The 16,097-nt window shown below is 32.5% G+C and overlaps 1 protein-coding gene across 1 annotated transcript in view; it reads right to left on the bottom strand.

The window, feature by feature from the left end:
- LOC123701608 overlaps positions 1-16,097 on the bottom strand; it is a 98,021-nt gene that overhangs the window by 23,899 nt on the left and 58,025 nt on the right. The window contains exons 2-3 of the mRNA XM_045649085.1: positions 15,827-15,984; positions 15,047-15,149 (exon numbers count right to left, since the gene is read on the bottom strand). Of these exons, the coding sequence (XP_045505041.1) occupies positions 15,047-15,149; positions 15,827-15,984 (261 nt within the window). The remainder of the gene's footprint in view (positions 1-15,046; positions 15,150-15,826; positions 15,985-16,097) is intronic.

Genomic DNA, 16,097 nt, shown 5'->3' with positions numbered 1-16,097 from the left:
TGAAACTTAAATAACCATTATCATCAGTTACTCGTTAGTAATGTCTGATCTAATACGGGACTAATTGAAAACTAAACGTACTAACTACTAAGTAATGTGTATGGAACATTAGGATATTTGCGAATGTAAGTAGGTTAATTTGGAAAATTTCGGAATTCCACAAATTGTTTGACATAATAAAGATACAACTTACAGGAGGCATGAGGCTTACCACAGGCGAAGCCGGGAGGCACAACTAGTGTTATAATATGAATATTGAATACTCATATTATAACACTAGTCTCCCGCTAACCTCCCGGCTTCGCCTGTGGTAAGCAGTCGAAGATTGGTCGTACCAACTCAGAAACCTTCGTGAGCTCATGCACAACACAGCTGAAGATCATCACATGGCCAAATGCATAGTTTACGATTCTATAAATACTTAATACCTACCTAAATAATACCTATAATACCTACAGACAAATATTCATTTCTATAGGTATATTGGAATTACGAGCCATTCGCAATTATTTTAAACCATTGCACTACAATTTTTTTTATAATTTGTATAAATCTTATTAACTCGTCAAAGTTAAAACAGAATATTACAAAGCGGATTCTAACTAATTAAAATTAATTAGAAAACTCATTTGAGAGTGAAGTATACTGTAAATTTTATTCTCTTAAAAACTCCTTTGAAAAGTATGTAATTAACAATATAGGTACACTTTATACTTATGTTGAAGATGAATGTTAATTAAAGTTTTAATCAAAATTAATATATTCTAAGCTTTAGGTACAAGATAATATCAGCTCGGTGAAGTGTAAGTATGTAAATAATCTACTAAAATACCTATTCTAAATATTATGAAACTCTGTCTTTTTGTTTGTTACTTTTTCATATAAGAACTGTGGAAAAATATATTTACATAGGTAGATAGAAATAGGCAGAACAAGTAAAAAAGCCCCAACTAAACATGTTTGAAATAGAGACGACAAACTTTGATTTTCTATTTTTATTATTTTTTTCGATGTCAAAGTAAACAAATACGAGAACTTTCAAGATGAAAATAAAGTTATAAAAACGGAATTAAATCCATTTAAATTTAAAAGTTGTATATTATAGTAAAGTCGGATCAGAAGTTCGCAAACTCACATCGAGAGAGTTTCAAAGAGTTTTATTGGAAGATGGAATCGAGACGTTTACTCCAACTTAGTTCAACTGTAGTATGTCAAGTTAACTTTTAGTGATTTATTGGCAGTATGGACAGCTATTTTCGTATGTTATTTTTGTAGAAATACGTTTTTTAGGTTGAAAGATTTTCTGATTATTACGTGTGGGGAAATAAATTGTGATTACCAAAAATAAGATTAGGTACCTAAACTGCTGCGTTTAATTTCACACACGGTATTTTTATATTTGTGAATTTTAAGTTCCAAGTGTTATTAAAAGTTTAAAATAGGGTTTGATGATTTTAGGAATATTAAAAAAATCTATATTTAAATAAATCAATCTAACCTATTTTCTTTAAGGCGGGCTGAAAGCTTTTCATGATATTATTCGCGTGCGAAACTACGGCGCACAATTATTAAAAAAATCGTGAAAAATATGTTTTCGTTTACACAGAGATAATAATATGTGAAGACATCTTTCAATACGACAAATAAAAATCGAAGCAAGCACATCACAATAGCATGTTTATAACAACGTGGCTGAGCAAAAAGCTCACTCTCGAAGAGAGAAGCGTGAACAATGAGTAATATAATATCTAGGGTAAGCCTGTCTAGGTAATTAGGTCGTCTATAGTAACGAGATAGTCGGTAATTAGATGTCGCCCGCATGTGTTTCATTAGTACTAACAATGTTTAATTTAAATTAAGCATAGTTTTATATTGGGGAAAGAAATATTTTATATTATCAAAATCAAAAATCAAAAAATCAAAATCAAAAATATTAATATTATGGAATTAAAGTTTTCTAAGAGACTCTTTCTTGAGAGAGATACTCGAATATAAAATTAAATCTATACTAATATTATAAAGCTGAAGAGTTTGTTTGTTTGTTTGTTTGAACGCGCTAATCTCGGGAATTACTGGTCTGATTTAAAAAATTATTTTGGTGTTAGAAAGCTCGTTTATCGAGGAAGGTTATAGGCTATATATCATCACGCTACGACCAACAGGAGCGGAGCCACGGGGGTGAAACCGCGGGGAGCAGCTAGTATTAGATATGTGTTGATTTTACTTTATGAGCAGTGCTTGTTTCACTGATTGCTTTTAGGGCAACACGTTAAAAAAATTTTGCTTAAGCTTCTCCTCCTAAATATATATTGGTCTTAAAAATTATATTTCTTCGCTACTATTTCCAACTAATGCGTGCGTTCGTGCGAATTCGCGGATATTTGCGATGCGATGCGAATTCGCGGTTTTGTGCGGGAGCCCTTATTTCGAAACTGTTTCGTCAGTATATAATCCTCAGTTACATCAGCTGTAATTGGAGTGTTTGAACAAGGCGAAGCCGGGGTAAACGCCAATAAATACTATAAGAGTAAAAATAAGCTAGTCTAAAGTTTAAGTATAAAAATGCTTAACCATAGCTTAAAATCTGACTTTTTAAGTTATACTTAAGTAGAACAATAGAACTATTTCTCGCAGTAAATTAACTGCCATTGTCCGAAACTTTCGTCGTTTTATCGCGGAGCCAGAAATCCTTCCTTTTCTTTGTTAGAGTTATTTATTGTTTCAATATTATCGCTTGCTTTATGACTTGTTCTGTTTTGCACAATTACTGTTTTGTGAATTATTGCATAAGTTACATTAATTTATGGGTGTGAAATTATTTATTTGCTTCAAACAAAGGTTTGGTGTATTTTTCGTCTTATATACCTGAACTTATTTATTTATAACACTTTATTGTACAGACTAAGTAGAGCAAAACAATAATGAACCCTAAAATTAATGAACAATTATAAAAAAGGTATCGTTTGTATAAGAGGATGCCTTATTGCTAGACAGTAATCTCTACTAGGGAACCTAGTAGGATTTAGGAAAGGTAATGTATGAATGTAAAGTTAAAAATAATAATTTTGGAGATAATAAAGAAAATGTAGCGTGCATTGCTACCAGATATTAAATAGTTAATTAATTTCTACACTCTTTGAGCCAGGTCGCCAAATTTTAGGAAATATAATGAAACTGTTCTGAGAAATATTTTGTCGTCGAAAAACAGCTCAAAAGGCTGAAATTGGGAGATGGAATTTTGTTCGACATTATAATTTTACAATATAAACGAAATTGAAGTGTCTGTCTGTGATTTCAAATAGTTCTTTGCTAAGCTAGTCTCATGCTGCTGTAACGATTTTAATGAGACTTTTCCATGAAGATAGATAATTTAATTGAAATTATTAGATGAATTTTATGAAATATTTCGCCGGATTTAGCGAGATAATAATTGTTGTTTTTGCATGGGTTATTAATCTAATGGCTTAACAGATTTTAATGGGCAGGATTAAGATTAATGCGAAATAAGCCCGTTTTAGCAACTTTATGTCACCTTATTCCCAACCTATAAAAAATAAAGATATCCAAAAACTTTTCACTTGTATAACCGTTTAGTAAGAACCGGGTAATCATTGAAAAGCGATAGAACATCAGGCCCATAATATATTTCAGATGAAGTGGACCCTTGAAGGGTTCAATCAGAGTTACAAATGGAAGATGTCGGACCCAAGTTATTGATAGCTCTATTTATATAAAAAAAAGGAATAAACTAGTATATTTATTTTAGCCTGACCTTATTTGGATCGCTTATTTAATTTCGTATTTGGCAAACGTTTTTGGTAACTATTTATTTGGTGAAATACAAGTGATCTAAATAGTAACTACGTAAAATAGTAATTCTAAATTGTATCCTAGCTGTAGTTTTTTATGTAGATATACATATTTCTATAGCTTATTAATCTGATATATAAGCTACATCACTGCTAAGTATCATCAAGATCCGTTCAGTTGTTTCGTGCGGAATGGTAACTAACATACATACACAACTGCTAAGTATCATTAATATTCGTTTAGTAGTTTTCGTGCGAAAGAGTAAATTACATACATCCGTACATTCTTATAAACTTTCGCGTTTGCAATATTAGTAGGGATACCAATATCAAAAATTTACAGAAGAAAATATATAAAACTTCTGCTATCAATAAATTTTATCAGCCTAGACTGCACTTGCAGTAAAACATTAGTTAAAACTAGGAGAAGTATAAATAACGTTTAAAATTCGTTTTCAAATTCTAAAATACTCGGGTAAAGTTAAACGCAAGAAAACAAAGGTCGCGTTCAGTCTTGCGAGAGCTGGAAATTTTCCTCCACTGGCATATTATCTCAATGTCCACTGGTCTTAATTTTTGTTTTATTAGCTTCAATGATGGATGGTTTACAAGGTAAAAGTATAAAAATTGGAAAAAACTAATGGCAAATACGACCAGGATAATATTGATGTTATTTGATGGTTCTTTTATTAACATTTCAGTCTATTTTATAAAACACTAGCTTTCCGCAGGCGGCTCCGCCCGCGGTTTCAAAAGAAAACTCGCATAGTTACTCGTGGATAATGTAGCTTTCGAATGGTGAAATAATTTTTAAAATCGGTCCAGTAGTTTATGAGCCTATTCATTACAAACAAACAAGCAAACAAAAGTTTCCTCTTTATAATATTATTAGTGTAGATGGAGCTTACTATGAGGTACCTTTAATAATACTCATTATTATATGATCTATCAAGAGATCATTCCTCAGATATCTAACATTATGTATATTGAATGCCGCATAATATTTTTTTTATTTGTACTAAATAATCTTATCTTCTTCTTCTTATATATAAAAATGAATCGCAAAATGTGTTGGTAAGCGCATAACTCGAGAACGGCTGAACCGATTTCGATAATTCTTTTTTTATTATATTCCTTGAAGTACGAGGATGGTTCTTATGTAGAGAAAACGTAAACATGTACCACGGGCGAAGCCGGGGCGGACCACTAGTTCCTAATATCTTTGTCATAAAAGGTAGCTGAAGTTTTTTAGACTGTCGCTTCTTATTTGTGCTCGCACGTTTTCCTTCCTTCTACCTACATATTTTAAACGTCAATATAACGCAAATATTCTAATACATTTAGATGGAATGGTTTCCAACACCATTGAAACCTCAAATACCCATGAATATTAAAATAAGAGCGTATCAAACGCGGGCCGCTTACAAGACGGGCCGATATGAATAATTCAAGTTGATATCATTTAAAATTATGATCCAGTATTATAAATGGTTCACGAAACTTCAGTGTTGATAACGTTGTGTTAAGTTTGCTTTGATAGTATATATTACTAGATTTCCGCCCGCGGCTTCGCCCGCGTTTGCAAAGAAAAACCCGCATAGTTCCCGTTCCCGTGGGATTACCGGGATAAAAACTATCCTATGTGTAAATCCAAGTTACCTTCTATATGTGTGCTAAATTTCATTGTAATCGGTTCTGTAGTTTTTACGTGAAAGAGTAACAAACATCCATACATCCATACAAACTTTCGCCTTTATAATATATATATTATATATTATATATAGAACTTTTAGGGTGCTTTTCCACCTGCAATAATGTGCGGGGATGTGTAGTGAGGAATGTGTTTGTAAATAACCAATAGTATCGCTACAAACGACAACGCTTCCAACTTCAAACTTAATGAAATGATATGATTGGTTTCTATGATGATGATGGAAAGATTAACAATTTTGGGAACAAAAATGCGTAGGCCCTAACGAGGTGTGTTATTTATAAATTGATCACTAAGTTTTGGGTTAAAGCCCACGCGATTTATCTTACGCTCGATCTTTGTATGCTTGTGAAGCAAAATGTATGCTTTAGTAACATGATAACAAACAGAAAATATATAATGTAATACCACAGATAATATATACTATGTAATACCAGTCTGTTAAGCCTTCTATTGTTAGCCAGCAAGCTTACTTTCATATCATTTTAATAGAAGACAGTTGAAAACTAAAATATGTACTTTTACATTAAAACCCTTAAATTGTCACCCCTAGATAACTTGTGTTTATAATGTCCAAATTTGGAGGATGTATTGGAATTAGGATAGAAAAGAGGAAAATGAAAAAAAAATTAAAAATTTTAATTTTTTTCTATTGTTTTCGCTATGTCACATAAAACGGACATTGCCAATTATATGTACATGTTCGAACCGTCACATATAACGGACATTGCACATTATTCCTGCAACCGTGGTACATGAATACAATGGACATTTTCAACTCTGTAATTCAAAATTATTATCAAATTATAATTATGGACGATCTAGAATAAGCTTTTCAAACATCTGTCTTAAAATGTTGCTTAAAACTTTAACGATATCGTTAAAAATAATGGATTTTAAAAAACGACACTACCAAAAATCACAGCCTAAGAATATGCTAAGAATTAGAATAGAAATAGTATTACATATCCTGCGAACTCATCTAATACACCAAGATAGCCCTCTTCCCATTTCTTATATTGTACAGATTGAAATGTGTTTGCTTCATCGTATGCAAAGGAGTGGTATACCATGCCTGAAGTACCAAAACGAACAGGAAATTTAAATCACTTTTTTTGGATTCTTTGGCATATAATATATCCATTTTCTGCCAGTTTTTTTTTAATTTGTAAGGTGTTATTATTTAAATTTTCAAACATTGGGTGGTATTTCTGGTAAGTAACATGATGCTGTGACTGAAGAACTACTGAGAAGTAGGGAAGATTCATCTCGCACCTCATGTTAGGCTGTAATTCTGCAGCAATAATATTTTGTTGGTGGTAAAAATTCTGACTTTTTGGGTCTTCATTGTGTCTCAAATCAATATGTCGTATAATTCCGAAGGTATGTTGCTGGGGGTAAATGATTGACACTATTATCATATCCTGTAGGTCTACATTTCCTTCGAAATCGACATCTCAACTCAACGCCAGACTCTTCAACTTCCGCCAGATGTAGTTAGGGGATTTTTTATTGATTGCCAAGTCATGCTCCTGTAAAATATAATAAAAATAGAGAAAAATATATCAAAATGATTCCGTTGCAAATGGAGGGCCTTATTGGCAACGTCCATTACATAGGACATGTGAAGAATACCCTAGTATATACTCCAAGTTGTCAACGTCCGTTTTATGGGACATCGTATATAAACTAATATTTTTATACCAAATATTGTAAAATATGTAAAAATTATGTCAAAATACTGTACTTACAATCGTATTCTAACTAATAATATAACATTATAAGCAAAATAGCCAAAATACTTACAGTTATTATCAATTTTATCAGAAGAGTCAAGAGATCCGTTTTTTGCAATTTTCAAATGGTCACCATCCGCGACTGTACATGGTTTTGGTAAAAAAACCTGCATGTACGCGAAGGACATAGCTAGTCCCTTCCCAATATACCAATTAGCGAAGCTTAGGTCTGCCATAACAGCGCCAGCATGTGTGTAAATACTATGTCCTTTAAAACGGACGAAATCAATTTAAGGGATAAACACCGTTGTTTCATATGAAATTTTCAGAACCTAGATAGTGGTATAATATTTCAGCCCCTGTTTCACTATTCCATTATTAAGATATTTAAGTGCTTATAATGAATCCTATGAAACCTAAACTTTTATTGTGTATCTAAATACATTAGTCATTATTTTAATGTAATAAAAGTTACTGTTTGAATTTGATTTATGTATAGGCTATAAATTTATAAAGAATAGAAAAAATTCGATCACGAGGCGGGACTCGAACCCGCATCCTTTGACTCCTTTGAATTTACTCTATTCTTTCAGTTTTATGTGTCTAAGGGACACACTATATTTATAAAGCATTTGATGCCATAAAACCAAACACATCAAATTCAATGAATAGGCTATTTGTCTTACATCCCTACGGATCCACTTGATTCCCTTAAAATCTTCTAGTAATAAGAACGTAGGTATATTCTTCCTCTTCCACTATAACGAGAAATTGTTAAAGTTTCAAAACTTTTACCACTTTGAGAAATCTTCAAACAGAACTTGTAACAAACCGCAGTTTTAAAAGGGAATTTTTTTGAATTATGCGAAAGCGCTATCTCATACAAAATTTATAAGATGGCGGCACGAATGGCTGCAGAATGATCATTACTATGCTGTGGGTCATCATTTTATACCAAGTGTATGAAAACCTTGACATTATAGCGGTTTCAGGATGTAGGTTAGGCGATTGAGATTTTAGAAATACTTATTTAATAGTAACTTTACTCGTGTAGGTGCAATTTTCTATATTAAATCATTATACCAGAATAAATTACATTTCCCAACGCGTAGAATCAACAATGCTAAAAACAGTGTAATATTTATGACTATTAAAATATATAATACAATACCGGACGATTTCAAGGAACTACCAGTAAATCTTTTCAAAAATAAACTGACGAACTGGTTAATGGTAAAACAATTTTATGACATTGAACAATTTATGACATTGAAATAGTGTAAACTGAATTGTGAGTGATATAATCGTGTAAATTGTAGTGTGTTCGTGTAATTGTGAAAATTGAATTGTGTAAATAATTAGATTAATTAACTTTCTTTTTTAATATTTGCACACCCAATCGATGGGTAGAATGTATTAGCCACATATTATTGTAATTAAAATTTAAAACATCTATAATTTGTAACTACATTCTTGCAAATAAATATCATTTGAATTTGAATTTCATATAAATTCGTTAGCTATAATACATTTTAGAGTAATGCCTTCTTACGACTCAAGCTGCTGTTCGAATTTTATTAAGGTCTATTTCATTTCAACGTTGATTTCAACAAAACAAAATATTGAACATTCTTACTGTCTACACAATATATAAACAGTAATTTAAGTCGTACGGAAGGACGCAAATCAGTCCGTTGACAATTTAATAAAATTCTGATGTGTACTATTTCTATACATCCACTGAAAACAGCATAATCGACAGAAAAACCTTTATTCTACCCCACTTTCCCCCTAAATGTCAAATCTCTAAACCGCGGATTTATAACCGTTTCAAATGTTAATTTATTCCGAGTGTCAGTCGTCCTATAAATGGACGAAAAGCAGCAATCTAATTTATTTTAAATGTAATAACGTTTTTTATTGAAAAAGCAAATCGAAGTCTGAGTTGTATCATATCTAGAAGACGTATTTAGGTTAAGTCAGAAAAATATCAAAGAGATTTTGTAATAGGTAGGTATATTATATTGACAAACGGAAAGCTAATTAAAAAATTAATCATTCATGTTATTATTATAATATAATATTGGCACTTTAAACGTTGTTAAATGTATAATTGAAGCTCGAATCCAAATACCTATAAATATCAAAGTTTATAGAGATAACTTGTTATCATTTACTAGCTGTGCCGTGCGGTTTCACCCGCATTGCTCCATTCTTGTTGGTCTTAGCGTGATGATATGCCTATAACCTTCCTCGATAAATGGGCTATCTAACACCGAAAGAAGTTTTCAAATCAGACCAGTTAGTTTTCAAATCAGACCAGTAGTGTCTGAGATTAGCGCGTTCAAACAAACAAACTTTTCAGCTTTATAATATTAGTATATATTTCAAAATTCTCTCTCTGTGTTTTAATTAACATTTACGGTTTTCATTCAACCCGAATATCATCAAAGTTGTTTCATACGAAATTAGAACTATATTCTAATCTATGAATTTTTTACAGAAACACACACAAAATAGCAGTCTTTTCATGTTTCAATGGGCTGCTGGCAATGGGCTTGCTAAGTAAACAGGTAAGGTCGAGAGGGTCAGTGTGGGCCATGGCTGCGGTCGTGAAGGTTAAGCGTCGCTTGCTCCAGACAACATTTGGATGGGTGAAGAGATGATGTGTTAAAATGTGTTATATGTATTCAGGATTTTAATGGAACTACTAATAATAGAAATAAAGATCGTTTGCTTCTGTTCATTTTGTTTTATTTAAAAATTCCTTTATGTTAATTTTATGCAAGTTTAATAAACACCATTCATAAAACAAAATAATTCTTATCGATAGGTAACCTATTAAATATTTTAAACAGGGTGATGATAATTTCGTACATTGTAGACGTAGACAATATCATTCGTAAGTATTTACTTAGTTTCCGAACTTCAATAAAATTCACAATTTATTAAAGCGCATTACTATTCTCGTTTTCCATTTTCGCTGAATACGTCTGACGATTCATTAAAATTCCAGAGCTCTTCGGAACTTGATGAAAATTGGCACAAAGGCAAAAAACTCTTCAAAGTAGACACATTTTATTGATCAATTAGAGCTCCCATCCATTACAAGTTATGAGATCTTTTATTAGAAGCTTTATATCCGAGTGGCTTTATGATTCTATAAAACTGGAGATATTGCCAAACAGCATTGTGGGGTCCGTGTTAATGTGGGGCCCTTATTTTATTACTTTGTATATTCATAAAACGAATCTATAAGATTGATCTGAAATCACGTATCCAAGATGTGTAAATGTTGGAATGCAACCTGCATTCTATAACATTATTCTATAAAATATATAGAATTTATTTTCATGAGAATGCGTTGAAATTTGTTTAAAATGCGATTCCATAGCGTTGCCTGGTCCTTTGGACATATCAAACTGATTTGAATAATTTATAACGATACATTAATTTATTGAGCACGAACAGAGATCTGCTTATTTATTTATTATTATAGTGCATAGGTTTCACAGCTAGACTTTCACTTAAAGTCATGATAATTTTCTGTGTAAAGTGACTGATCAAACTTTACGGAAATTCATTTTAACATCGAAATTATTATTAATACAACATACATTTTATACTGTAACCAGACTTCTTATTATACTATTTAATTGTATGTATTACACTGTTAACCATTACCAGACTTGTATATTATTTTGTTTCTAAGCTTTATTCCCACACAAAATAAATCACGTCCCACGCAATTCCTTTATATTATTTGAAGAATACATCCCTGGGGCCCCATAATCCTAAATACGCGCCTGTCTACAGACAGACGTGCGAATCGTTATCTATTAGTTTTCCACAACACGTGAATCGGGTCAAATGTAATGACACACGATCACGTAACGTAGAGATTTCTGTTTTCTTGTGATATTGACTGGTGCCTCTTCACTTCTATGTACTAATATTATAAAGCTGAAGAGTTTGTTTGTTTGATTTTTTGAACGCACTAATCTCAGGAACTACTGGTCCGATTTCAAAAATTCTTTCGGTGTTAGATAGCCAATTTATCGAGGAAGGGTAAAACTGCAGGGCATAGCTAGTATAATATAAAACTAGCTATGCCCAGCGGTTTTACCCGCAGTGCTCCGCTCCTGTGAGTCTTAGCGTGATGGTATATTGCCTTACTCGATAAATGGGCTATCTAACACTGAAAGAATTTTTAAAATAAGACCTCTAGTTTCTGACATTATTCAACCTTACACACAAACACTTTAGCATTATAATAAAGGTTTAGAGATACAAAGACGAAGCTCTAGTGTGGTTGATAATAGACTTCTGTACGTATAAATGTAATAAAATAGGATAGTAAGAAAGTTTATAGCCAGCAATATGGCTACAATGTATAACGTTTTATACATGAACTTTATAAGTATTATATTCATAGATTTTTTAAATCATATGCGCACTTATACATTGTTCATCTTGACGTCATTTTGAGTTTGATTTTTAGTTGTTTTAAACACTATTTAATGAGATTATGACAGTTACAATTATTGGTGAAGAAATCGGATGTAAACCCGTACCTACTTAAAATATAGATATTAAATTAAAAAACTTTGCTTGATTATAATTAACGCTCTACATTTAATGCTCTATTAATTAAGGTTCGAATAACACATTAATATATTTTTATATGGTAAACTAAATATTTGTAGTAAGATATAGGTACATTATACATCCACCCGAAAACATTACTCTATCAGTCGGACAAATACTTACACAAATACAAATACTTCCGGATTTTTTATACATTACTAGTGGTCCGCCCCGGCTTCGCCCGTGGTACATTTTTCGCAATAAAAGGTAGCCTATAGATAGGGAGGCGAAGAGGGGAATTTTCTGCAATACTCGAGCGTGGCAGTTTAAGATATGAGAGATACCTTAGACCTAATAGAACAAACTCTTTCACTATTTAGCTCTATATGTAGTGACGCGCGCCTAGGATAGACGATCAGATTAGTAAAAAAAAATCGATAGTCTGAAATCCTCGAGCGCGTCAGATTAAGATATTGGGGGTTGATTTTAGTGTTTTAAGACTAAATTTAATTAATCTGACCATAAGTCCTTGACGCCGCCGAGTTATAGGGTCGCGAACTTGTAAAAAAAAAACGTTAACCCGGCATTCTCGAGCGCGATTTTTTTTATTTTTATTTTGAAGAATATAATCTAAAACTTACTAAAAACACAAAATCTGCAGGTTTCCGCATGACCGGAAGTCTGGAGGAGCCATTTCGTCTTCCGAAAAACGCGTTGCAGCATATAAGTCGCGAACTTTACTTTTTCAAAAAAAAAAGTTTAAATAAACAAAAAAGGTAATTTTATTTTACAAAAAAAGGTCTCTTTTCATTTTTGTCAAAAGTTTAATTTTTTTTTACTTGAAGCATCATAAAAACTCAATCTCCCGGTTTTTTGAGTATATCTCGAAAACTGAGGGTGGTAAGAAAAATTGATATGAAATAACGATGATTAAAAAAAAGAAACCCACAAACCTTTTTCGGTCAGATTAAGAGAACCCACCAACATTTTTATCAGATTAAGAAAATATGCTTTCAGGATACCTAGATAAACCTCCCCTATGAAAATCTGACGCGCTCGAGTATTTCAAAAGGACTTTTTTTTTCTGCATTTTCAAAAATTCATCGTAACTTATCGTCATGCCGTAATTGTCAGTTTTTTTAAGGGGAGCTTTCTTGGGGCCTAATTAACACCCCTTCCGAAAATCTGACGCGGTCGAGTAAATTTTTTTTGTGCATTTTTGACGAATTTATATGCCTAGCCCCACCACGCAAACCGGCAGATTAGTATACCGTTGTTATCAGAGGCACTTGGGGCATACGTAGTATGAATATCTGACGCGCTCGAGAGCAAGTAACTGTCTTTTTTACATTTTTGAAAATCCGTACACGCCAAACCCACCGCTAAAATGGTTTTTACCATAGAAGCTTTTCTTTTCGAAATTATTTTCTCTTTCGATTTTGATAAGTCTCGACGACGCCGTTGAATTACGCCATTTAGCTACCTCGCCTCCCTATCTACTATGTCCTTTCTCGGGTATCAAAATATCTCCGTACCAAATTTCATGGAAATTGGTTGAGTAGTTTAGGCGTGATTGAGTAACAGACAGACAGACAGACAGAGTTACTTTCGCATTTATAATATAAGTATGGATTATAGTAAGAGAAGATTTTCCATGTAGAGTATCATAAAAGGATTAGTATTCTCTCGATAATTCGGCCAAGCGTTAAGTTCATTGCTTCAAGGCGATGTTAGCTTGCTACAAAGATGACTTGAATACTTGAATAGATAGTTGCATGGACTGGAATAGTCTCGGGAATATCCTGCTTCAACTATTACCATCTATACATAATATAATAAATCTGTAGAAGGGTCAATTCTGTACCTACAGTGAAAATATTGAAAAAATAAATAGCAGGGGGGTGTTACTGGATCGATACAAAGCCCAGATATGTGATTAAAAAAATTTTTGTCTGTCTGTCTGTCTGTCTGTATGTTCAGGCATCACGTGAAAACTAACGGTTCGATTTCAATGAAACTTGGTATAATTATACATTATTATCCTGGGCATAAAATAGGATACTTTTTATCCCGGAAAAATACGTAGAAAAAAAATCTTAATTTTTCTTAATTTTTCCGCGCGGACGGAGTCGCGGGCGGAAGCTAGTAGATAATAATACTAACTATTACTAAGCTAGATGCAATAAGGGAAACTTTGATAGTATAGATGGATGTGTAATAAGCCAGGATACGGATGAAATTTACTATACCTAGATATGTACCTATATTTGTATTTTAAATTACTTTACGTATGTAGAGAAGAATAGAATAGAATAGAATAGAATAGAAACACATTTATTCCCAAAAAATGATACAGTAGGTACATTAAATCACAGTAAGAAGATATTTTGATTATATTTTCTGGTATGTGTCACATATGATTCATATTTTTGCTCAGCAGTACCATCTTTATTAAAAGTTAAATGTAATGGGTACATATTTCAAAGGCTCTTAAGACTCCAATAAAATAAGTTCAAAGCCAGAATTGCTTATAGAACAGCAAGTACACAATAGGTACAGAATATAGGTATTATTTGCCTTTTGTCTAATAGGTATGTACTACTTTCTTTGTTGTCTCAGGTAAAAGATTTACATTGAGATTCATCCAATCGTAGTTATGTATCTAAGCTGAAATAGAACGTACTAATAGTAAGTTTTCGGGTAAAGGTGACCCTGGCTTTGATTTTTTTTCGGTATTGTGTAATTCTTCTTTGTGATACAAAGAAGAGACGGCGATAAACTCCGCAGTTGCTCTTTTGAGATCATGTCTATTTTAAATTTTAATGTTACATAGTATAAAGTACCTACATATCAAAATAATGATGCCAAAGAACTGTCCTGTGGTTCTTAAGCGAGAACATTCCTCATTATAGAGAACTTTTTTAAAAGCTTTTTTGTCTGAAAAAGTTATATATGTTACAGTCAAAACCCTGAACCAGTCAATAACCTTATTGACCGGTAAAATAGTCAATAACGTTATTGATTAAGGGCGTCGGTCAATATCCTTATTGACTGTTTTTATCTGACGAATAATAATAATCATTAACGTTATTTACTTATTTTACCGGTCAATAAGGTTATTGCAGACTGGTTCATGGTTTTGACTGTAGCATATATAATTTCAATAAAATTAAGGTTTTATTGAATATAAATAAGATACTAACCTGGCTTGATACATGACATGCCACATGCTCCATCGCACAAGCATTTTTTCTTCTTACTTTTACAGTCTTCATCTGACGAACACTTCCGAAGACATTTCTGGCCCTGAGGAATATTAAAGTCATTAATATTTTTATTAAATTTTGTTGAACTTAGTTTTATTAGCGATATTATCAGTTTTATTTTTTTGAAGCAAATGTCAAGTTAAGTAAATACACACTTGCTATGAAACTACAGCTGCAGTTTAGATTTGTGTGTAAATATTGCTGTTAAATGACTACTAATCTCTTTTTACTAGGCTTAACTTTTATAATTTTGACATTATACAGAGAAGATTGCTTAATTGCATTTCAAAGTACCTACACATAATAATATTATGTAGTACCTATCTATAAACTACAAACAAACATTTACCAGCTAACATTTTGCTGTGTCTGTATGTTCTGGCTAATCTAGAAATCGCTTAAATCGATTTCTTTTAGGTTTGCTTGCAGAAGCCTTATAAGTATTAACTCAGGTACTAATCGTACCTTAATTGACATAAAAATAGACAATATTTATACGGTGTATTTACATCATACGAACATAGAGCTAGGGCAAGAGCATTCTTTCGTGATATTTTAGTGTAAACGAATACTCGAATTCAGTGTTGTTCAGTATTAGAACATTGCAACTAAGAACAACGAAAGAATGCTCTACGCGTCTTTACACTAAAAGAAGTTGACATAGTGGGGTTAGAATGAGCATTCGGTCGTTTGATGTAAATGCACCGTAACACTTACTAATAAAGTAGCCTGTTCTTCATCTCTAGGGCACTGTGCGGAGGGCGAATTCCGCGGGTTCTTATAGATCCGACCGTCATCGTCAGCGTCCGCACGACTCGGTGTCGTGTCGTCCTCGTCGTCGTCGTCGTCTGTCGTGGGGGAGGGGAGGGCGGATACTGGAAAGAGAGACAGTTTAGTTTTAGATGTCTATATGATTAAATAACAATTAATAATACTCTACATTTCCACTTAATATTACCTATAAAATATGTAAAAGTAACTCGTGTCT

The sequence above is a fragment of the Colias croceus genome, chromosome 22 (assembly GCF_905220415.1).
Source record: "Colias croceus chromosome 22, ilColCroc2.1".
Lineage (NCBI taxonomy): Eukaryota > Metazoa > Arthropoda > Insecta > Lepidoptera > Pieridae > Colias > Colias croceus.
Note: the sequence above shows the minus strand (reverse complement) of the source record. Positions and strands in the feature narration are given on the sequence as shown.